At 34.0% G+C, this 23,429-nt stretch overlaps 4 protein-coding genes across 5 annotated transcripts in view; 3 read left to right on the top strand and 1 right to left on the bottom strand.

Annotated features, from left to right (window-relative positions):
• Positions 1 to 38: 38 nt before the first annotated feature.
• On the bottom strand, positions 39 to 7,061 carry LOC145888411 (FACT complex subunit SSRP1-like). The gene is made up of 16 exons (XM_082979149.1): positions 6,919 to 7,061; positions 6,659 to 6,844; positions 6,252 to 6,357; positions 5,929 to 6,119; positions 5,489 to 5,583; positions 5,103 to 5,238; positions 4,383 to 4,486; positions 3,889 to 4,017; positions 3,396 to 3,620; positions 3,174 to 3,240; positions 2,657 to 2,836; positions 1,974 to 2,120; positions 1,672 to 1,842; positions 1,093 to 1,199; positions 722 to 854; positions 39 to 461 (listed from the first exon to the last, which is right to left on the bottom strand). The coding sequence occupies exons 1-16, from the start codon at positions 6,979 to 6,981 to the stop codon at positions 369 to 371; spliced, it is 2,133 nt and encodes a 710-aa protein (XP_082835275.1). The 5' UTR covers positions 6,982 to 7,061; the 3' UTR covers positions 39 to 368.
• Positions 7,062 to 8,205: 1,144 nt separating this feature from the next.
• LOC145888416 (putative E3 ubiquitin-protein ligase DTX2) lies at positions 8,206 to 11,730 on the top strand. The gene is made up of 8 exons (XM_082979156.1): positions 8,206 to 8,469; positions 8,722 to 8,957; positions 9,111 to 9,200; positions 9,293 to 9,497; positions 9,799 to 9,890; positions 10,515 to 10,617; positions 10,963 to 11,105; positions 11,357 to 11,730. The coding sequence occupies exons 1-8, from the start codon at positions 8,265 to 8,267 to the stop codon at positions 11,570 to 11,572; spliced, it is 1,290 nt and encodes a 429-aa protein (XP_082835282.1). The 5' UTR covers positions 8,206 to 8,264; the 3' UTR covers positions 11,573 to 11,730.
• A 477-nt stretch (positions 11,731 to 12,207) lies between these two features.
• LOC145888419 (kelch-like protein 12) lies at positions 12,208 to 15,434 on the top strand. 2 transcript variants are annotated; one of them, XR_014399434.1, is made up of 10 exons: positions 12,208 to 12,392; positions 12,633 to 12,753; positions 12,838 to 12,991; positions 13,131 to 13,348; positions 13,414 to 13,563; positions 13,962 to 14,061; positions 14,273 to 14,434; positions 14,692 to 14,786; positions 14,991 to 15,070; positions 15,141 to 15,434. XR_014399434.1 is itself a non-coding variant. In XM_082979159.1 (9 exons), the coding sequence occupies exons 1-9, from the start codon at positions 12,331 to 12,333 to the stop codon at positions 15,009 to 15,011; spliced, it is 1,083 nt and encodes a 360-aa protein (XP_082835285.1). In that variant the 5' UTR covers positions 12,208 to 12,330; the 3' UTR covers positions 15,012 to 15,434. The 2 variants fall into 2 exon arrangements, 1 of the variants encoding a protein (XP_082835285.1); XM_082979159.1 differs by having other exon boundaries at positions 14,991 to 15,434.
• Positions 15,435 to 15,900: 466 nt separating this feature from the next.
• The window catches only part of LOC145888415 (uncharacterized), a 39,101-nt gene continuing 31,572 nt past the window's right edge, over positions 15,901 to 23,429 (top strand). The window contains exons 1-5 of the mRNA XM_082979155.1: positions 15,901 to 16,090; positions 16,303 to 16,423; positions 16,509 to 16,662; positions 16,723 to 16,940; positions 17,006 to 17,155. Of these exons, the coding sequence (XP_082835281.1) occupies positions 16,029 to 16,090; positions 16,303 to 16,423; positions 16,509 to 16,662; positions 16,723 to 16,940; positions 17,006 to 17,155 (705 nt within the window). The 5' untranslated portion in view covers positions 15,901 to 16,028. The remainder of the gene's footprint in view (positions 16,091 to 16,302; positions 16,424 to 16,508; positions 16,663 to 16,722; positions 16,941 to 17,005; positions 17,156 to 23,429) is intronic.

Genomic DNA, 23,429 nt, shown 5'->3' with positions numbered 1-23,429 from the left:
AAAACTGTGAGCCTATAAGGACTCTATTACTCTGTGGCCTACAAAATGTCTACTTGGCAGGGATGTTTAGAAACGAAACTACTCAAATCAGAATACAAATTTTGTGACATCACAACACAATTATATTACCCAGGTATTCAGCACTAGTGGTATGATTCTTCACACTTACTCAGCCAACTTGCCATAGTTTGACATCTGCACAGTTTTATAATCGTTCGCTTTTCTGTCGTTATACTTGTAATAAATCACAATGCTGGAGCAGGTTTTATTATAAAATCGAACAACAATCTACAACGATATCTTCATCGGGAACAACTGTTGCTTGGCAGTAAATTTCTTTCGTATTGAAAAGAATCCAAAAACATTTTTCAGTCACTTTCCGACTCTTCTTCCTCCGATTCCTCTGCTCCCGAGGATTCAGGGGTTTCTTCCGCTTCTTCCTCCTCATCCCCACTTTCCTCCTGAAAACAAGGACTGTTATTAAGAATGTCCAAAATTGAAATCACCACAAATAACACAGGAGAAAAAATGTTAGTTGATAATTTTGTATCTATTATCTATAAACTCAAATAAATGCACTGTAGTAGCAAAAATTTTGACATGACATTTTTTGAAATATGCACATTTTAAGTATATACCTGTTCCTGCTTTTTTCTTATTTCAAAAAAAGCTTTAAAAATAAACAGCAGGGAAGACAGTTCAAGCGTGAAAAAATATTCACCTTTTTGCTTTTCTTGGCTTCGGGCTCTGAGTCTGATGATGAGAGTGAATCACTTTCCGTGATAAACTCTTTGCTCTTGAACTTGCTCGGAGAGACAGTTGTACCAAGGTGTTTTGTAATCGTTTTCTGTTTCCTTGAGTGATAAAATTTAAAGGGTTTGTGTTGTAAGGATAACAATAACAAAATACGCAAATATAAATTGACGGTAATGAGACATATAGCGTAATATGAAGCAGTATTTGGTGCTTAACAAAATTGTATTATGTGATCAAACATATTAAAACAACTGAATGGTTTCATTACATATCAAAAAATTCTTGCTAAACAAGGATTTGTTGATAAAAGGACCCACAATTACTATTTAGACATACTTTTGTGGTGATGACTTGGATTTGTGGCTGCTGGTTTCCGGTTTGCTGTAGTTGCTCATCGCAATCTTGTATTTCTCCTTCTCTGCCAGATACTGTTTCTCGTATTTCTGATCACAAATGTTTTAGGTAAACATTATTTATAATGTTGTCCCCTAATTTTTTTGTGGTTTTTGGTCTTGTTAATTCAACGAACAATCATAAATCCACACAGAATATAAGACATATATATTTTGCTTTTTTATAAAAAGGTATCCTCAGTGTCTATAAAAACAATACAAGTGGAACTTAACCTCAATATATTTATACCAAGACTGACAGGTTTAGCCTGGAAATTCACATTTTTGTGATCGTGGTCGTGGTATAATTGCACATGCGGTGGAAACCGTCAGGGCCAGTTGCAACATAATAGGGAATGATTCCCAGATTCAATTAACAAGAATCCACACGAATACATAACTAATGTACTCAAAATCAATTAGACTATGTTCTCAAACTAATGACAAGGTTAATCCTGTAAGTCAAAACCCAGGATTCTTGCATTCAAACCAGCAAAGTTCTGCATTCAAACCAGCAACATACTTCTTTCACTGATGAACTAATGGTTTTCCATTCAACACCAGCCTGTCTTGACAGGTCTATGATGCTAATTCCGGGACGCTCGTTCTTGATGCGCGATCGGTTGTCGTTTAACCATAACATGTAGGCAGATGCTGGGCGTTTTGGGGCACTTGGGTCTTTTTTCTGTCGCTTCTGCAATGAGTGCAAAGTTTTTTGTAATTTAACTTCAAGGGTTAAGAATGCAGACATGCACTGACTCCATGAAACAAAACCACGCATTTACAAAAGGTGGTGGAAAAGTTTTTCACTGGATGAACTCTGACCTTTCGTTCCTTTGTTGGTTTTTCCTTCTTGACCTTTTTCTGTTTCTTAACTTTTTTTGGTCTTTCTTCTTCCGATTCATTGCTTCCCTCTTCATCGCTCCCCTCCGAATTGGTCGTCTCAGGATTGGAGTCGAACTCTTCCGCCACCTAGTTATTTTATTTCACAAATAAATCGTAAGGTTTAAAATCGTTGGAACAAACACGTTTGACACTAAATCATTAGGAAACACCAAATATTGTACTTTGACAAATGCAGGTAATTGTCTACAAGATTTTCCACATTATCGTAGGTCAGGCATTCCCAAAATACATTTACTTGAGCTAGTATTAAATTTTAAAACTACTTTTTAAAAGTCTGTATGTGGCACATAATAATGCATTACACAACAATGACCACATTAATGCCATGTTGTGTTGTAATGTGAAATCCAAATAACGATAAATTGTATTAACACGGTGATCAACGTATTTACCATTGCCATGTTCCGTGGCCAAAAATGTTTTGGAAACACTGTTGTTTATCTTAAATATAACACTGTATAATCCTAATTTTTAATAATGTTAAACAAGGCAACAGGTAAATTACTTCTATAATGTTAAAAAGGAAACTTTTATCAACAAATACAAGTTCACAAATAACTTTATTAAAAATGTTCACGGATTGTATTTAAAATTCCACCCACCTCAGGTCTATTATCCTCCGGATTAAAGTCTTCGTCATCTGATTCACTGTCGTCGTCTCCATGCTGTTCATTATCAGAGTAACGCTCGGCAGCCTCTTGTTTCATCCTGGCAAGATAAGGATCGTGGACGTTGTCCTCCTCATCACTTCCAACCATTGTGTCTTCATAGTTGACACCATCCTGGACATGACAAATGTTGCTCTGTTATTTTTGTTTATTGATAAAAAGTACTGTTTCTATGTTGTTTTTTTCAACAAATAACATTGTTATTCATGATTTCAAGTGCGGTCCTTTACTAGATATGGCATATGTCTCAATCGGTCTCTTGTATATTTAAAAATACACTTTTTCATCAAATAAACAATGAATATTATAAAGGTAAACTTATGTGTTGGAAAGGACTGAATATTTAGTGACACTGTTCACATAATACAGTTAGACAAGACACAGGATTTCATAATCAATTTCAAAAAACCATCCCGGGTCTGTGCAACAAGACTATTGTTAGTAAAACTACCTTCCCAGTGTTCTTAATCTTCAGCTTTTTGCTGCTTACGTAATCGTACAACGATGTGTATTGTTGTCTGTAATGCAGCGTAATAATACATAATGATAAAGCCAAAACAGCAAATCAATACAGCCACCTGCAAAGTTTACTCTTAATCAAAAAAATTTAAAAAAAAAACTATCTTCTCATATAGGATATCAGAATTTTAAAATAAAATTTATTTCTTTTTACCTTTCAATATTACTAAAAACGTAAGTCGTTTTGCTTCTGGTTTCAATTTCGAAGTCAAAGAATCTGTTGATGTTTGCTTTTCCACGAGCAAAGTTGACATACGCCATCTCGTCAAATCTGATGTGAACGGGTGGTTTGTGGACGTACATGAAACCTCGTTCGAGGGGAAATAAGAAACCGGATGATGCTTTGTACGTGCATGTGATCGACTGAGTTCCGTTAAATCTGCAACACAATAAAATTCACAGTAAAAATTAAAAAAAACTAAGCTATTTCATGGGTTGGTTTTGAGGAGTTTCTCAACTTACCTGTTTAAATACTGTGTAACTTGGAAAAAACAAATAAATAACTTTACAGTGTTCAATCAGCCACATAATAGGGCTTTGCATGCATGTTCCTGATGTAATGTTCATGCTACAATTGTGGTTTTAACACAACTTGGTTTTAACAAAATGACGATGGATATTATTTAATATCCTAAATAATTATATACCCCTTGAAAGATCCAGGAACAGTAATCTTCCGTTGCACGAGATGTTTCATAATTCGACTCACAACTTCATACATTGGTCCGGACATTTCCTTTTGCAACTTGCCGTCAAATCTTTCCTGCATTTCATCTCTGTGTGAAAGGATCAAAAAATTTATTTCAAGAGTATTAATTATTTAAAATCAGTAGTTTCTAATTTTCATTAACCAGCGATGCACTCATCCCTAATAAAGTGTCATAATATTGCACCAAAAAAATAATTATGGTGTTGACCAATTTTTAAAAAGGTAATCCCTTGCATTGTTTTTTGTCAGTGCAACAGCTGAAAGGTTGCATGATGGAAATAAAATTTATCCATAGCTTCAATACAGCCCAACAATTAAAAGCTGCACCAAATTAAATACAACATGAAAAAATGACATCTGAGTTACCACATAGTCAAAGACAAAAACACACATAATTGGTTGAGATACAATGAGCAGATTTTGGTATCTTACTCTGACAGGGAAAATTCAACAGACAAGTCGTCTTCTTTGAAAAACAATAAAATAAGAAAGTGATATCTTGTCTGTCCTTGTCTCAAAGGAGGATCGAGACTTACCTAAAAATAACAAATAAACAAATTATGACAAGACATGCTTTGACAATTAGTTTGTGTTTTAAAAGGGCCTATGTTGCAGAATAGTAAACTAATTTAGATTATTTGTGAATAAGCTGCAGACAGATGGCCATTGTTTCGACCTAAAAGGTCTCATCAGTGCAGCTGGTGTGACTATCAGACGATTTTGGTGCCCAACGGATGACGGTGATTGTATAGTCACTATAAAGTGGAAGTCTTTGCTTGGCCGTTTGGTCAGCAAAGTCGTCTGATAGTCACACCAGCTGCACTGATGAGATCTTTTAGGTCGAAACAGTGGCCATCTGTCTGCAGCTTATACACAAATTCATATTATTGGCTCCACATTGCTTATCATAATTTAGATTAGTTCAAACCAAGGTACCCAGGCAAGCTGACGATAGGTAAGAGACTGATGATGCCTTGCTTGGCAAAATATATTTTTCTGAATTAAGCATCAACTCACTGAGCTGTCTGCATTATCATTGTATTGAACTTACATAGAAATACATTAACAAGGCCAGTCTCTGTGTGTTTTAAAGTTGAATATATTTTTCAAATCTGCTTTATCAGATTAGAAAACCCAAATAAAAGTTCTTACCACAAAGAAAATTTGTCTTTGGTCTTTGTGGGGAAGGAGGAACAAACGCAACACAGATGTGTACGTGATTTTGTAGTCAAACGTCTTTCCATGGAGTTGGATAAACTTGGGATACATCCGAATGTCATATCGACCTCTGCAACAAAGTAAACATGAATAGTAACAAACGACTTTTCTCATTTACAAACATTGTGAAACCAAAGACAGCATATTGCTGTTGGTTCGACAAGGCACCACTCAAATGACTTGAGTGTTCTGTACAAATTGAAAACCACCTTCTCTGCTGCATAATATTATGCAATTTAATTCTGCTTTATACGAACCAGCGTACAGTCAACTATAGAAATGCTATTAGTGTTATTTACATGGTCTAAATGAAAATGTACCTTGGAGTGAGACATTGTAGGTCTTGGAATGTACAAATAGCGTTTCCCTTGATTTGCAAAACATCAGCTTTTGCCATAACATTGTCATGAAACTCCTGAAATATAAAGGTATAATATTGGACTGCGCAAACTGCATACCACTAGACACAGTATAAGTCAGGACTTCACAAACTATGGGTCGTGACAATTAGGGGTGATGTTGTCATCAACTACCGGGAGACAAACAAAGGTAACACATATTACCACAGTATAAACCAGAGATCATAACCCGATTTGGGGATGGCAAATGTAAACTTAGAGTTGTTTGCCTTTTACTTAGCAATACTGTATTTAAAGTCAGTTGTTGTTTATTAGTGGTCGCTCCAAAATATCTCATATAGGGTATGAGAATGAGATCAAAAACAGTAAAGCAATGTTACTCAGCTGAAAACCACCAATACCTTGACTTTGTCAACAGTATCATCTTGTGAAGGGGGAATATAAAATCTCATTTCCATCAGTGAGAGTTCAGAATCGTCGTTCTGATGAAATTCTAACGTCACCTCATCACGACTTTGTGCACAATGAGAAACACTAGAAAGGGGAATCTCAAAGGAAAGTTTTTGGCCAACTTCAAATCGCATTTCATTGCCTACAAGAAAATAGCAGGATTTCTTGGAAAGTATAACCACTTAGAGGGCAAGTGTAGGGTTTTTCAAAAATTGCCATTAAAGACTGACAGTAGATGGGACTTATATATAAATGTTTTTAATAGCAAATTCACCTTCGAAATCAGTTTTTCCCCAATTCCAACCTTTTCCACTCAAATCCTGTTGTTCGACTTCTACATCGTAATGGTGTTTGATGAAGTTTTGTATTCGTTCAAAGTCCTACATAACCAAAAACACTATGGACACTTTTGTTGATAACTCATATTCTTCTGGACAACCAATTATAGTTATGTCAAACACTGTAGTTGGGATAAGTTTGTGTGTGTGTGTGTTGACAAACTGATACCTACAGTACCAAGTGTGTTCTTACCAGATTATAAAGTTTGCAATTTGCGCAGATAATGTATCATTATTTTCACTGGCAAAGCACAGATTACCAGAAAAATACCAGAAATATATTTTTTTGTACAGACTATTGGTAATTTTGACAGTTATTACACCACAGCAATGATTTCTATACATTTTCTTTAAAGCCGTCAAACTTGAAACTGTGTCCATTGTTTAGCATTAGCTTGAGTTCAAACTCGCGGGCAACACGCCTCCAAACGGCAGACACAAGGTCCTTCTTTAAAACGGTATCCACTTTGCCGGTCTTGCTATTCTTGAAAATGACTTTTTCCCTGAGGAGCTGTAGCCGACCATCAAGCTGCAATTAATAAATTACTGTGATTAAAACAACGAAAAGCGTGTTAAAAACAAGAAGATGAAAACATAACACACCATAGCCCCACGGTTTTCTTGAAACACATCCTTGTACTCCAGCAAATCCCCGTTCATTGCCATCACCAAATGATCAAAAACTAACTTGTTGGCTTACTTGGTTATGTTAAGAACAACAAACTTATCGTAACAAAGTTATTCACCAACCGCGCCAAATGAAAACATGTATCTAGAAGTCCGATGAGATGAATGTTGTTCATAGAAATAGTACTTATTGGTAAATTTGCTCGTTGTTGGATTTTGCGAAACTTGAATGCCTCTTGTTTTTTTTTAAATTTTTTTTTTGTGAAAACAGATACAAAAATTTCAAATTAAAAAAGATAAAAAATAATAAAACGTACATCGAGTCATTTAATATAGGCGTACTTTGAAGTGTTTACAACATTTGTTTAATTTATGGCTTGCATTGCGCATGTTTTTTTATCTTTAAATTCCTCAAGAACATTTACTTCAAAAATCGTTTGTAGAAATTACAATCAGGGAAAGTCCCAATGTCGAAAGAACAGTTACACCGTAAAACACCAAAAGTGTATATTTAGGGATTATATTTTGTTGGACATTACAAAGGCGATTGGTAATAGCAAAAAAATAGCAATAAAAGGTGTGCTACTTTCTTTGCTATTTACAAATAAAACAAGATATATATTTGTTTGGCACAACTCTATGTTTCCTGTTTGTACTGTCCGGATGATTACCATTACTGTTGAAAAAAAAAAACCGTAAACTTCGAAAACTTGGTGTAGAAACACTAGTTCCTGTTCTGGTATTTGATCTACAGTTAATATTTTTTTAGTGTTGCTATGATGCACATTGACGGTATTGACATTGCAGCAATATGTAGAGAACTAAAAATAACAAACATTTTCTTACTTTTTGGAATGTAATGTTCCAATACTGAGCTTAGGTTTTCTAACCTGACTTTTTGATCAAATAGGCCTACTACAAATACTCATAGTTCGAATTCGTTCAAAGCATTGTAATCCTTGTATTATCCTCGTAAAATATTTTAAATCAAAACAATTGCCAATTATTTCAAGTACAGGCAAACCTTAACGGTTGATTTTCCTTACAACAAAGATAGATAGTATACTATAGATTGTTAACTTGGAAAACCAGAAACACTGGTAATAGATGCAAATAATAGTTTCAGTTTCATGTCAAAAGCATTGATGTGCATTTCAGAAACACTCTTAATATTTTAAGAATTGCTTTATTAATGAACTACATTAGTTTTTTGCTAGTGACAATCAAAAGCATTATTTGTTTTAGCAAAAATCACACAGTGTTATATATAACCAAAAAAACATTTTTTAGGCATTATTAATCTTGTAAAGTCCTGGTGAAGTATGGATAGTTCATCAGTAGCTGTTTGGGAAGTGCAGAATGAATTCTTTGAGGATTGGCAAATGTACACTGCAGAATTTTGTGAGACACTGGAAAAGGCTTATTCCAAATACTGCAAAAACCCTACTGCAGAAAATAGAATTGCAAAACTTGCACAAAATCGAGCTTTTGATTTTAAGCAAAGGGAAGAGGTTGACAGATCTAATGGTAAAATTTTTATTTTGAAAATCCCGATAAAACTATATCAGTTGTCTTTAAGTAAGGCATTGGAGCAGTTTTTTGATAAACAAAACCATTAAATCACTTTTCATTTCTTTGCATTGCTTACACTTCTTTACATATATATATACCAAATCTGTTTGTGTTTCCTTCACATTGTTGTCATTTTTTTTATAACTATTACCCAAAATTATTAAATTTCATTAGATAGACTCTCTAAGACTTATTAATTTTTCACAGGAAGCAAAACATACCCCATTCATCGACTGGAAGTTCCAAGAGATTCTGCTTTGGCAAAGGGGATTGTTTGGAATTGGAATAATAATGGCAGGCATCGCTCACCTGATTGGAAGCCATATCGTGCTGAAGTTGTGAATTATTTGGAGGAGGAATATCAGAATAAAAAAGATTCTATAAATCTTAATCACAAATTTAAGACATTTGATTATACAATTGACTTTAACTACATGGTTCAGGTGGGGATTATTTATTATATATATATTGCTTTTATCATTTCAAACTGTTTAAAGTTTTGATGTATTAAGTTATATTAAACATAACACTCATTGTTTCATGTTAAAGTTTGACAAAAGCTCTAGAGTTGCTCTTGCAAAATCTGTGTGTTTTAGGTTAACAATTCAACTGGTACGAAAAGAGACATAGAAAGAGGAAAGCTAAGGCATCTGTATCCAAAAGCTGAAAAAAATATTACCTCTAAAGTAAGTGTTATATATATATACACCTTTCATTAATCCTTTTTTTAATCTTACGTTATAACAATAATATATTCCTTCACATTATTTTTTTGCAGATTGGTGTTTCAAATTTGCAAAATGGCTCAAAATCTACCAAATCGTCAACAAACAAACCAACACCCACTTACAACTATTCAAAATCCATCCTTGTTCCGCCTGATGTTCAAGCCTTTGCCAGGGCTGTTACCGATATTCCAAATGAGGATTGTAGCATTTGTATGACTTCCTTACTTGATGAATCAGGATTTGACAATGCTGGAGGTAAAAATATTTTCTGCTACTGTATATATTGCTAATCAATAACCAAGCAATTACGTGCACAATGTTTGACTTGTTATAACATTTTATAAATTGTTTTGCAAAACGGTTATGTCTATATTGATGAATATTATGTACGCTTTGCTTTTACATGAAAACTGGTTACATTACCTAGTTGTGGTTGGTTATTGTCCACATTACATTAGGTAATAACTTTCTTAAATATTTATCAACAAAAACATGGTGGCTTACTGGCTGATATTAGCAACTGAAAAGTGATGAATATCTGAAATTGTTTATTCAGGTAAAAACTTTTGTCATGTTGTTGAATTGAAGCAATGTCAACATCGATTCCATGCTCTTTGTATTAAAGCTGCATTTGACAATAGCAGTGATGTAAGTGATTCATTACCCTTTGTCTATTTTGAAAAGATTTTGTGTTAACTTATATCATGGTCAAGTGAATCCTTAAACTTTATATCTGGTAATTATCTTGAATACAGTATCATTTCATGCAGTTGCATGATCACCCCACTGTGCAGTTGGCTGCAATGCCTGGGCTGCGAAGCCTGTAAACCTATTTATCTAAAACATGACGTCTATGACAATGTATAAAGAGACTGGCCCATACTGTTATTAACACTGTCATGTTAAAATAAGACGTTTCGGCAAAAACTTATGCTATCATCAGTTTGACTGACGCGATTGGTGTAGCTCCATCAATACAAGGAGCTGACTTGACCGACGTCACAGAAAATGCTTGCGCGGGTGGTGACGTCATTTTGCTATCGGCCGCACACCACTAAGAGGCGGAAAATGCGCAGCAAGCGACGCAAAACGCAAAATACACAATAAATGGCATAAAACGCAACAAACACATTACACAATATGGGCCAGTCTCTTTATACTCAGAATTATGAGAAAACCCGTGAGTTGTGTTCCTATGACAATGTGTTATTCAATTTTGTTTACTGTCAACTGAAAAAACTATCTTGTACCAATAAATGTTTTTCAAACCAGAAAAGTTTGATGTGTCCGTACTGCAAAAAAATTTATGGCACCAAGAAGGGAACTCAACCCCGGGGTCACATGACGCATGGAATCGTTCATCAAAGACTTCCAGGTAAGGAATAAACATCTCTTCACCATTTTGGTGACATGGAAACCTTGAAGTAATTCAAAAAATATTGCAGAATGCAATTTTGATAAAAAAAAAAAAACTTTAAATCTTGTCCCACAGAAGTGGTCCTCGATGTGTTCCCTGTACGTTAATGATTTGTAGTTCAACAGAATAATTCAGTGTAGCGCAGTAACATTTACTGTTGTTTATGTCATGTTTCATGGTCTTCAATGGGACCATTAGTGTTGACTGAACATCTGGGAGTGCTTTTTGGAACACTTGGGCTCTAATGCATGTGAACATGACTGTATTGGAGTGAAGGAATAAGTGTTCGATAATTCTGTTTAGGTTTCACTTGTCAAACCATTTCAATTAACTATGATATCCAAAGTGGAATACAGGGTAATGAGCATCCTAATCCAGGACAAAGATATCATGCAGCTGGATTTCCACGACAAGCTTATCTTCCAGATAACAAAGAAGGGAGAAAGGTGTGACGTAGTTTTGATTTATTCTGAATTGTTTAGCATACATTTTGTTATACCTTCCATTTCTGGAAGTGAGTGAAAAGAAAATGAATTTGCATGTAGGCCATGTTTCAGGATATTCAAAACAATACAAAAATCATGTATTTCAAACATTCAATATTTTTGTAATGTTTCTAGAACTCTTCGTGAAAATCATATTAGTTTGGAACCTATATCATCAACAACTAACTATCTTGAACATTCATTGTATTTAGATTCTAAAGCTGCTAAAAGTAGCTTGGGATCGTAGACTTATTTTCACAATTGGACGTTCGGTCACAAGCGGATCCGACAACTGTGTGACATGGAATGAAATCCATCACAAAACATCAATGCACCGTGGTGGTAGTCATGGTTACCCAGACCCTGGGTACTTTACCAATGTTATCGAGGAGCTCAAAGCACAAGGAGTAACTGAGGCTGATATTTAAAACTGTTCCGTGTGCGCAGATATTCTGCTACGTTGTCAACTGATTGTTTTTGTCAAATGAATGTAAAAACATTCCCTTTCAACTGATCATAGTTTCAAACCTAGTGTACATACGTGCTTTTAATTTATCTTCACGTGTAATAGAATTCTTCACTTCGGTATCAGTGGTGCTACATATGGCGCAATAGCGCAATAAGTTTAGGCACAGCAAGTCACCTGCTTTTTAGTACATTATAGGCCATATACAGTAGTTGTCGGTCATGCTTCCTACCTATGTTTGCCCATGCTTGGTCGATCACGTGCGGTAACGCGTACAGTCAGGGCACAACATAAAGGGAGGTGGAGTATTGGTTACAGGTCAAAACAAGTGCTAAGTTCAAAGGTATGGGGTGGAGTAGTTTAAGTATAATTTGAGGTAAAACACAGTTAAAATTGTTGCTGGTATTTTTCGTCGAAATGGAGACCAAATAGACTTAAAAAATAATCCCTCGATTATTTGTTGGTGGCGATTATGAATAAAAGGCACAGCCGAAAAATCTTACAGCAATGCTAATATGATTAAATTACCGAAAGCAGAAAGCTAAGTTGGCAGAATAATTACAAATGTCCACTAATACTGTGTGTTTAAATAGACTTTAGTGGCAAACCAGTTGTCTTGGATTGTCAAAAAACATTGCAACAAAAGTGTGTGCATAATTCACAATCAAAGCGTGCTGTTCCGTGAGCTTGTATTCCATTGATGGTTAGTGTACAGCAGTGATGAATCAAAAAAAGGTTTCCAATAAAAAACTACCCAAGCATGGATATGCAAACCTCAATAAGTAAGTTTGTCACTGTATAAAACACTAATTTAAATGAAACCAACCTTGCTTAGCTTTTTTAAATCCATCTTGAAACTATCACCTGTTTTTCATGAAACAGTCCCATCTAAGACCTTCACAACATATAGCTAATGGTATGCAAGTATCAATTATTTTGGTTTATAACCATTAAACATCGATGAGCACTGAACAGAGCTTTAGTGAATAATGCATTGTTTTGAAAATGAGGCTCTTATTTAGACAGAGAAAAGAAGGATTTTTGTGTGATATTGAGCTTGCTGTGGAAGGAAAAAGATTCCCAGCACACAAGGCGGTTCTAGCTGCAAGCAGTGATTATTTTGCTACAATGTTTCGTACAAATGTAAGCATTTAATTTGCATCATGGAAAATTATATCTACAAGAATTATCTGGAATTCTGATGTTATGTTGTAATGTGTGTTTAAGATGAAAGAAAAATATGCTGAAACCATTGCAATAAAGGAAATAACACATGAGACAGTTGCGGAGATTCTTGAATACCTTTATTCTGGAAAAATTGAACTTTCCAGTATAAATGTGTCTCATGCTTTACAAGCTGCCTCATTGTGGCAATTATCAAGTAGGTGCTATTTCTCTTTCAAAAAATGCTTTTTAATAAAACCAATATTTACCAATCCATTTTTATTTTATTTGTCATTGAGATAATTTGACATCATTGCTGCATATTAAATTTGATTAACTAATTTTGCAAACAACAGATCTTTTGGATATCATTGACAAATTTTTATTGGAAAACGTCAATCCAGAAAATTGTATTTGGTTAAAACAGACAAGTGTTTTGTTTGATTTGAATTCACTTCACCAAAAAGTTGAAGAATGTATTTGTAAAAATTTTGACAAAATTTGTCAATTGAAAGATTTTGTGGAGCTCTCAGATGTTGAACTGCAGAAATACCTTCAATCTGAGGAAATCAAAGTAGTTTTTTTAATGTTTTGTTATTAGTATCTTAAAATACTGTAAAAAAGAATTTTTCTGTTTAGATTAAATCTGAAGATATCTTGTTTACCGCACTTATATCCTGGACAAAACATGATTTTGAAAATAGAAAAGAAAAATTTTCGACTTTGTTCAGTTTAATTCGCCTTCAGCTCGTTTCAGTTGATTTTCTCTCCAACACAATTCGAAAACATGTATGAAAAATTTTTGGCAAAAAAAGAACAAAAAAAATAAATAACATTAAATTGCAGCATTGCATTCATCTTACTGCTACATTTAATTGTTAGACTTAACATATGGAGATGTTTGCTTCTTGTGAGGCTTAAAATCAAAAGAAGTCTAGATGCTGATGTTTGTCCACCACTGTGCACATGATTAATTACTTAACCTTTTCGTTTGGATATAAATCAAAATAAAAGCTCTACTGATAAGCAATGTGGAGCCAATAATATGAATTGTATATAAGCTGGTCGAAACAGACAGATGGTCGAAACAGTGGCCATCTGTCTGCAGCTTATACATAAAAGCTTTACTCTTTAACATGTTTTGTCTAATAAATGACGTATCAGTGAATCTATTGAAAATGATTTAGGAACTGGTGAAGAGTGCAACGCTTTCGAGAGATATGGTCGATGATGCAATGCATTTTCATCTTCAGCCCCAAATGTTTAAAAAACAGAGAAATCGAGGAGGTATGAAAACAATTGAATTGCCTTTTATATGCTTGTTGTAAAAAACACTTGTCCTTGGTGAAATTTGCCAATCAGTTTTGGGTTGCAATTGTTTTTGTGACAGAAATATTGTTTAAAAAATAGTCTGTAATGAGATCAAATTTCTTGTATTTGACCGATATGTTCACATATTGCCATCAAAATAATATGATTTTAAATATATGTTCTGTAGCAGAGTATGGAAAACCACCACCCAATTACAACTATTCAAAATCCACTTTCGTTCCGCTTGATTTTCAAGCCTTTGCCAGTGCTGTTGCTGATATTCCTAATGAGTATTGTGGCATTTGTATGACTTCTCTGCTTGATGAATCAGGATTTGACAATGCAGAAAGTATTTTTTTGATACTGTAATTAAATAAATGTTTGTCATAACATTTTTTGAATTGGTTTGCGAAAACAATTATGTCTATATTGATGATTACTATGTATGCTTTTACATGAAAAAATGGTTGCTTTACGTAGTTATGGGGTTGTTGTCCACATTGAATGAGATAATAACTTTCCCTAATATTCATCAACAAAAACATGGTGGCTTAATGGCTTATATTAGCAACTGAAAAGTAATGAATATCTGAAACTGTTGTTCAGGTAAAAACTTTTGTCATGTTGTTGAATTGAAGCAATGTCAACATCGATTCCATGGTCTTTGTTTTTTTGAATATGCATTTGACAATAGCAGTGATGTAAGTGATTTATTACTCTTTGTAAAGTTTTAAAGGATTTTGTGTTAACTTTAAGGTGGTCTGCATAGCCTGGGCTGCGAAGCCTGTAAACTAAATTATATAAAACATGATGTTTATGACAATGTGTTATTTAGTTTTGTTTACTGTAAACTGATAAAACTATTTTGTACCGACAAATCTTCCTACAAATGTGTTTCATACCAGAAAATATGTCCGTACTGCTAAAAAAATTATGGCACCAAGAAGGAATTCAACCCCGCGGTCGCATAACGGATAGATGATAGGTAAGGAATAAACATCTCTTCACCATTTTGGTGACATGGAATCCTTGAAGTAATTCAAAAAATATTGCAGAATGCAATTCTGATGAAAAAAAAATACACTTTAAATCTTGTTACACAGAAGTTGTCCCTGATGTGTTCCCTGTACACTAATGATTTGTAGTTCAACAGAATATTTCAGTGTAGCGCAGTAACATTTACTGTTGTTTATGTCATATTTCATTGTCTTGATTGGGATCGTTAGAGTTGATATACCTTTTATATTTTATATTGATATACGTTGTCAACTGATTGTTTTGTCAAATGAATGTAAAAACATTCCCTTTCAACTGATCATGGCTTCAAACCTACTGTATATACGTGCTTCTAATTTCTTTTCACGTGTAATAGAATTCTTTCCTTCACTTCGGTATCGGTGGTGCAACGTACGCCGCAAAAGGTAGCGCTTAGTTAAAGCACAACAAGTCACCTGCTTTTTAGTACGTTATAGGGCATATACAAAAGTTGTCGGTCACGCTCCCTGCTATGTTTGTACATGCTTGGTCAATCACGTGCGGTAACGCGTTTGGTCCATGCATTCAAGACGATGTTTTCGGGCAGTGTTGCAACTCGCGGTCTAATGGTGGTTTAACTAAAAAAATATGTTGCTGGTATTTTTCGTCGAAATGGAAACCAATTAGACTTTCTGCGTTGATGGTGATTATGTTACAAAATAAACAAAAGCACAGCCGAAAAAATGTTACAACAATGCCAATATGATTAAATTATCAGAAGCAGAATGCTAAGTTGGCAGCACAATTACAAGTGGCCACTAATAATGTGTGTTTAAATAGACTTTAGTGGCAAACCAGTTGTCTTGGATTGTCAAAAAAACATTCCAACAAAAGTGTGTGCATAATTCACAATCAAAACGAGCTGTTCCGTGAACTTTTATTCTATTGATGGTTAGTGTACAACAGTGATGAATCAAAAACAGGTTGTCAACAACAAACTACCTATGCATGGATATGCAAACCTCAATAAGTAAGTTTGTCACTGTATAAAAAACTAATTTACTGGAAACCAAGGTCAAATCATTGGGTTGTGTTGGTTTATATACTTATATTGCCATGCTTAGCTTTTTCAAATCCATCTTGAATATCACCTGTTTCTTTTCACCACACTGCACAGAGCTTTAGTGAATAATGCATTGTTTTGAAAATAATCTCCATAGTTTGATGGCAAGATTTGTTTAGACAGAGAAAAGAAGGATTTTTATGTGATATTGTGCTTGTTGTGGAAGGAAAGAGATTCCCAGCACACAAGGCAATTCTAGCTGCAAGCAGTGATTACTTTGCTACGATGTTTCGTACAAATGTAAGTATTTAATTTGCAAAATAAAAAAAATATATCTACAAGAGTTGTCAGTGATTTTGATGTTTTGTTGTGATGTGTGCTAAAGATGAAAGAAAAATATGCGGAAACTGTCGCAATAAAGGAAATAACGCAGGAGACAGTTGAAGAGATTCTTGAATACATTTATTCTGGAAAAATTCAACTGTCCAGTATAAATGTGTCTCATATTTTACAAGCTGCTTCATTGTGGCAATTATCAAGTATGTGCTTTTTTACATTGCTGCATATTAAATTTGATTAACTAATTTTGCAAACAACAGATCTTTTGAATATCATTGACAAATTCTTATTGGAAAACGTCAATCCAGAAAATTGTATCTGGTTAAAACAAACAAGTGTTTTGTTTGATTTGAATTCACTTCACCAAAAAGTTGAAGAATGTATTTGTAAAAATTTTGACAAAATTTGTCAATTGAAAGATTTTGTGGAGCTCTCAGACGCTGAACTGGAGAAATACTTTCAATCTGAGAAAATCAAAGTAGTTTTTTCAATGATTTGTTATTAGTATCTTAAAATACTGTTAAATGGAATTTTTCTGTTTAGATTAAATCGGAAGATATCTTGTTCACCGCCCTTGTATCCTGGACAAAACATGATTTTAAAAATAGGAAAGAAAAATTTTTGACTTTGTTCAGTTTAATTCGCCTTCAACTGGTTTCAGTGGAGTTTCTCTCTAACACAATTCGAAAACATGTATGAAAATTTTTTATCAAAAATTGTAACCAAATAAAACGCAATAAATAAATAATAATAATCTGCCAGATTCTGTTCACTTACTGTCAAACTTATTTAATTGTAAGCCTCAACTTAATGAGTTTATTGCTTCATGTTTGACTAAAAATCAAACAGACCTAGCCTTTTTGTTTTACTGCTGAAGTTTGTCCCAATGTTAAAACCATTGAAATGACCTTCCATCTTTGAAAGGTCTATCAATCAAAATAAAGCTATACCCTGTGACATGTACTGTCCAATAATTTTTAAGCGAGAATTCTTTGAAAATATTGGTAGTTGCATACTAAACGTTAGTTTCAAGATTTGTATGCAACTTACTTAAAATTGTTTAGGAACTGGTGAAGAGTGCGACACTGTCAAGAGATTTGGTTGATGACGCAATGCATTTTCAACTTCAGCCTCAAATGTTTGAAAAACAGAGAAATAGAGGAGGTATGAAAACAATTAGCATGCAATGAAACCTTTACTTGTTTGCAATGTTAAACGTTAAAAACCGCACATCAGTTTCTATTAAAAAAACTTTTGCTCACGAGAAATGCCTTCCCTGTGTCCTCTTTCATATGCATGAAGTCAAATTTAGGGTTGAATGAACAGGGGTGTATGTGCTGTTGCATTTTTGCCTTTTTAACCTTTTCAGTCTGCCAGTCATCTGTTGCTGGGTGTTGTCAAAAAGTTATTTGAAAGATGGAACCACAGAATGTATTTATCATTTTATGTTAGGACCGCCTCTTGTCTGCGCATACATGTTATAGTTAGTTGCAAGGTAGTTACTTAAAGTGCTCCAAGGCTGAATTGTGCCCCTAGTCGGACATTATTTTAGCTAAAAAGGCTACAAAAATGTGGATTGGTTTTGTGAAAAAATTAATCACAAAAACCTCATCCAATTTGCAATTCATGTTGCCCCAACCCTTCTCCACGCAATTACGAAAAAAAATTCACGAGAAGCCCGAGGCTGTTTGCTATCCTTATAGGATATAAGATCCTTTTGCAGTTTTTTTAGCCCCAAAAACTGTCCGACAAGGGGGCGAAATTTAACCTCAATGCATCACCGGTTTCTTTGTTACGTGTGAGTTTTTTGGGGCGGAGGAATACAAAACGTTCATTTTTCGCAGGCAAAACTTTATCAAATAGAAATACTGATAATGCAGTCTAAAAGTATATTTTCCAATAGACTCCGGAAAATTTGTGAAAAAGAAACAACAACATAGATACAGAACAAAATCGCCTCCTATACAAGAAGGCGCTGTCTACGCCCCAGGTCGAGTAAATAAGTATTTTGATATTATACAGTTTACCATGGCATTTATATTGACAAATATTTAAAAATTTATCAACGTAACATTTTACATCATAAAATATTATTTGGTGTTGCAGATGAGATGATGTTTAGAAATACTGGTTCATTTCGTCATGGGCAGGATATTACTTTCGAAAATGAAGGTGAAGATGATTGGCATTGAAGCTTTTGGAATTGTTGGAACATAGTACCACGTGACTTTGCATCCCTAGTCGGACATTATTTTAGCTAAAAGGGCTACAAAAAATGTAGATTGGTTTTGTGAGAAAATTAATCACAAAAACCTCATCCAATTTGCAATTCATGTTGCCCCAACCCTTCTCCACGCAATTGCGAAAAAAAATTCACGAGAAGCCCGAGGCTGTTTGCTATCCTTATAGGACATAAGATCCTTTTGCAGTTTTTTTAGCCCAAAAATATGTCCGACAAGGGGGCGAAATTTAACCTCTATGCATCACCGGTTGCTTTGTTACGTGTGAGTTTTTTGGGGCGGAGGAATGCAAAACGGTCATTTTCCACAGGCAAAAATTATTAAATAGAAATATTGATAATGCAGTCTAAAAGTATATTTTCCAAAATATGTGAAAAAGAAACAACAACATAGATACAGAACAAAATCGCCTCCTATACAAGAAGGCACTGTCTACGCCCCAGGTCGAGTAAATAAGTATTTTGATATTATACATATTTGAAAATTTATGAACGTAACATTTTACACCATAAAATATTATTTGGTGTTGCAGATGAGATGATGTTTAGAAATATTGGTTCATTTCGTCATGGGCAGGATATTACTTTCGAAAATGAAGGTGAAGATGATTGGCATTGAAGCTTTTGGAATTGTTGGAACATAGTACCACGTGACTTTGCATCAACAACGTTATTTCCCGAGACATTGTGTCATGTTTCAGAGTATTGCGACTTATTGTTTTCAACTAATTGACGTGCCCCGTCGTCAACGGCCAAACAATAAATTCATTACTTTTACTACAGGCCTATGCTATCTGTCTGTCTATACCGGGTAGGTATAACACCCCAGTCTCTTTTTTTTGGTAATATATCGTGCAGTGAAAGAACATTAGTATGAAAAATCGTTTATGGATTTGGCTGATATTTAAACCGTTCCGTGTGCGCAGATATTCTGCTTCGTTGTCAACTGATTGTTTTTGTCAAACGAATGTAAAAACATTCTCTTTCAACTGATTATGGTTTTAAACCTACTGTATATACGTGCTTCTAATTTCTTTTCACGTGTAATACAATGGGTTTTTTTCATTTGGTTTCGGTGTTGTAGCAAACCAGTTGCTTTTTGAGTACATATTAAGGCGCATAAAATTGTTAACGGCCAACCTTCGTGCATTCGTTTCTAAATGTTTGGCAATTAGCAGGTCGTTGCAATGACGTAATAGTAACGCATTAGTTGGACCATGCGTAAACAGTAAAGAAAGGTGGGTGTGTATTAGTTAATGGTCGAAACAACTAGAGAATTTAGAGGGCGCACAGTTGGAATATAGTTTGAGGTACATCACAGTTGTTCAACTGACCCGAGTCGGATTTTATTCAAGACGAAGTTTTAGATTCCGTCCAATAGTGGCGCAACTGAAAAATATGTTGCTGGTATTTTTCAACGAAACAAATAATCGCTCGATTTTACTTTGTTGGCGATTGTGATGTTACATGTGCAATACAAAATCGCACCTGAAATAATGTCGATATGATTTGAATTACCGGAAGCACAAGGCTTAGCTAGCCGAACAATTGCAAGTGGCTACTAATTGTATGTTTAGATACAAGTAGTCTCGAATTGTCGTTAGTGTTCCAGTTTTCGTATGTTTTACAATATTTTTTGAACATTTGATGGAACAAGTACAAAACGATGAATCAAAAAACAATTTTGAACGACAAATTACCCATACATGGATATGCAAACCTTAATAAGTAGGTTTGGCTAATGTATAAACTCTGTATAAAATTTCCTTTTTTGTTTTACAAATTTGTGTGTTTGGGTTTTTTAAAATGCACTTTTAAATCTATCAGCAATTTCTTTTGATTATACTATTGCTTTGAAACCTAAAAATAGAATATAAATCTCGTGTAGACAGCCATACATCTATCAAATATGTTGGTTTGTGAAGATAAATTTCCGCTAAAAGCTACAAAGTGTCTCATCAATATACATTCTACTGAACATGTGGTATAAGCTCTATTGTTTGATGACATGATTTTAAAACAGACAGAGAAAAGAGGGATTTTTGTGTGATATTCAGCTTGTTGTGGAAGGAAAAAGATTCCCTGCACACAAGGCAGTTATGGCTGCAAGCAGTGATTACTTTGCTACAATGTTTCGTACAAATGTAAGTATTTAATTGGCAAGATGTAAACATTGTACCTACTATGAAAGGTACAGTTCAGCTGTATTGTGTATTCTGTCATCACAATTGCCAGTGAAAGGATTATTGAATAAGATGTTTTTATTTGGATTTAATGATTTGTCCAGGAATTTTATGTCTTGTTGTGATTCATACATAATATAAAATTAAATAATTGTTTATCTTTTATATGTATTGAAAGATGAAAGAAAAATATGCGGAAACTGTTGCAATAAAGGAAATAACTCATGAGACAGTTGCGGAGATTCTTGAATACCTTTATTCTGGAAAAATCGAACTTTCCAGTATAAATGTGTCTCATGTTTTACAAACTGCTTCATTGTGGCAATTATCAAGTACGTGCTATTTTTATTTTAATAAATGCTTTCTAATAAAACCAATATTTAACAATCCATTTTTGTTTTCTTTGTTATTGAGATAATTTGACATCATTGCTGCATATTAAATTTGATCAACTAATTTTGCAAACAACAGATCTTTTGAATATCGTTGACAAATTCTTATTGGAAAACATCAATCCAAAGAATTGTATATGGTTAAAACAGACAAGTGTTTTGTTTGGTTTGAATTCACTTCAACAAAAAGTTGAAGAATGCATTTGTAAAAATTTTGACAAAATTTGTCAGTTGGAAGATTTTGTGGAGCTCTCAGTTGTTGAACTGCAGAAATACTTTCAATCTGAGGAAATTAAAGTAGTTTTTTCAATGTTTTGTTATTAGTATCTTAAAATACTGTTAAAAGGAATTTTTCTGTTTAGATTAAATCTGAAGATATCTTGTTCACCGCACTTGTAACCTGGACAAAACATGATTTTGAAAATAGAAAAGAAAAATTTTTGACTTTGTTCAGTTTAATTCGCCTTCAACTCGTTTTAGTTGATTTTCTCTCCAACACAATTCGAAAGCATGTATGAAAAATTGTTGGCAAAAATGAACAAAAAAATAAATAACATTAAATTGCAACATTGCATTCATGTTACTGCTACATTTAATTGTTAGACTTAACATATGGAGATTTTTGCTTCTTGTGAGGCTTAAAATCAAAAGAAGTCTAGATGCTGATGTTTGTCCACCACTGTGCACATGATTTAATTATTACCTAATCTTTCATTTCAATATAAATCAAAATAAAAGCAGCTTATACATAAAAGCTCTACACTTTGACATGTTTTGTCTAATAAATGTTGTATCAGTGAATCGACTAAAAATGATTTAGGAATTGGTGCTACGCTATCAAGAGATTTTGTCGATGATGCAATGCATTTTCATCTTCAGCCTCAAATGTTTGAAAAACAGAGAAGTCGAGGAGGTATAAAAACAATTGAATTACAATACATGTGCAATGTTTTTGCCTTGGTTATATGCTTGTTGTAGAAAACACTTGTCCTTGGTGAAATTTGCCTAACAGTTTTGGGTTGCAATTGTTGTTGTGACAGAAATATTGTTTAAAAATATAGTCTGTAATGAGATCAAATTTCTTTGTATTTGACCGATATGTTTACATATTGCCATCAAAATAACCTTTAAAAATAATATGATTTTAAATATATGTTCTGTAGCAGAGTATGGAAAACCACCACCCACTTACAACTGCTGTTGCTGATATTCCTAATGAGGATTGTAGCATTTGTATGACTTCTCTGCTTGATGAATCAGGATTTGACAATGCAGAAAGTATTTTTTTGTTACTGTAATTATATAAATGTTTGTCATAACATTTTTTAAATTGGATTGCGAAAACAATTATGTCTACATTGATGATTACTATGTATGCTTTTACATGAAAAAATGGTTGCTTTATGTAGGTATGGGTGGTTGTTGTCCACATTGAATGAGATAATAACTTTCCCTAATATTCATCAACAAAAACATGGTGGCTTACTGGCTTATATTATCAACTGAAAAGTAATGAATATCTGAAACTGTTTATTCAGGTAAAAATTTTTGTCACGTTGTTGAATTGAAGAAATGCCAACATCGATTCCATGCTCTTTGTTTTAAAGCTGCATTTGACAATAGCAGTGATGTAAGTGATTCATTACTCTTTGTAAATTTTGAAATGATTTTGTGTTAACTTATATGATGGTCAAACGAATCTTCAAATTATATATCTGGTAATTATCTAAAACGCAGTAACATATCATGCAGTCGCATGATCACCCCACTGTGCAAGTCCTGCCAGTGAAAAGTGGCTGATGCAGCCAGGCTGCAATGCCTGGGCTGTAAGCCTGTAAGCCTAATTATCTAAAACATGATGTTGACAATGTGTTATTCAATTTTGTTTGCTGTCAACTGAAAAACTATTTTGAACCAACAAATCTTTCTACAAATGTGTTTCATACCAGAAAATATGTCCGTACTGCAAAAACAATTATGGCACCAAGAAGGGAATTCAACCCCAGGGTCACATGACGCATAGAATCGTTTGTGGAAGACTTCCAGGTAAGGAATAAACATCTCTTCACCATTTTGGTGACATAGAATTCTTGAAGTAGTTAAAAAAATATATATTCAAAAAAATAAAAAAAACACTTGAAATTTTGTCACAC

Source organism: Ascidia mentula, chromosome 2, assembly GCF_947561715.1.
Source record: "Ascidia mentula chromosome 2, kaAscMent1.1, whole genome shotgun sequence".
NCBI classification, from domain to species: Eukaryota; Metazoa; Chordata; class Ascidiacea; order Phlebobranchia; family Ascidiidae; genus Ascidia; species Ascidia mentula.
Note: the sequence above shows the minus strand (reverse complement) of the source record. Positions and strands in the feature narration are given on the sequence as shown.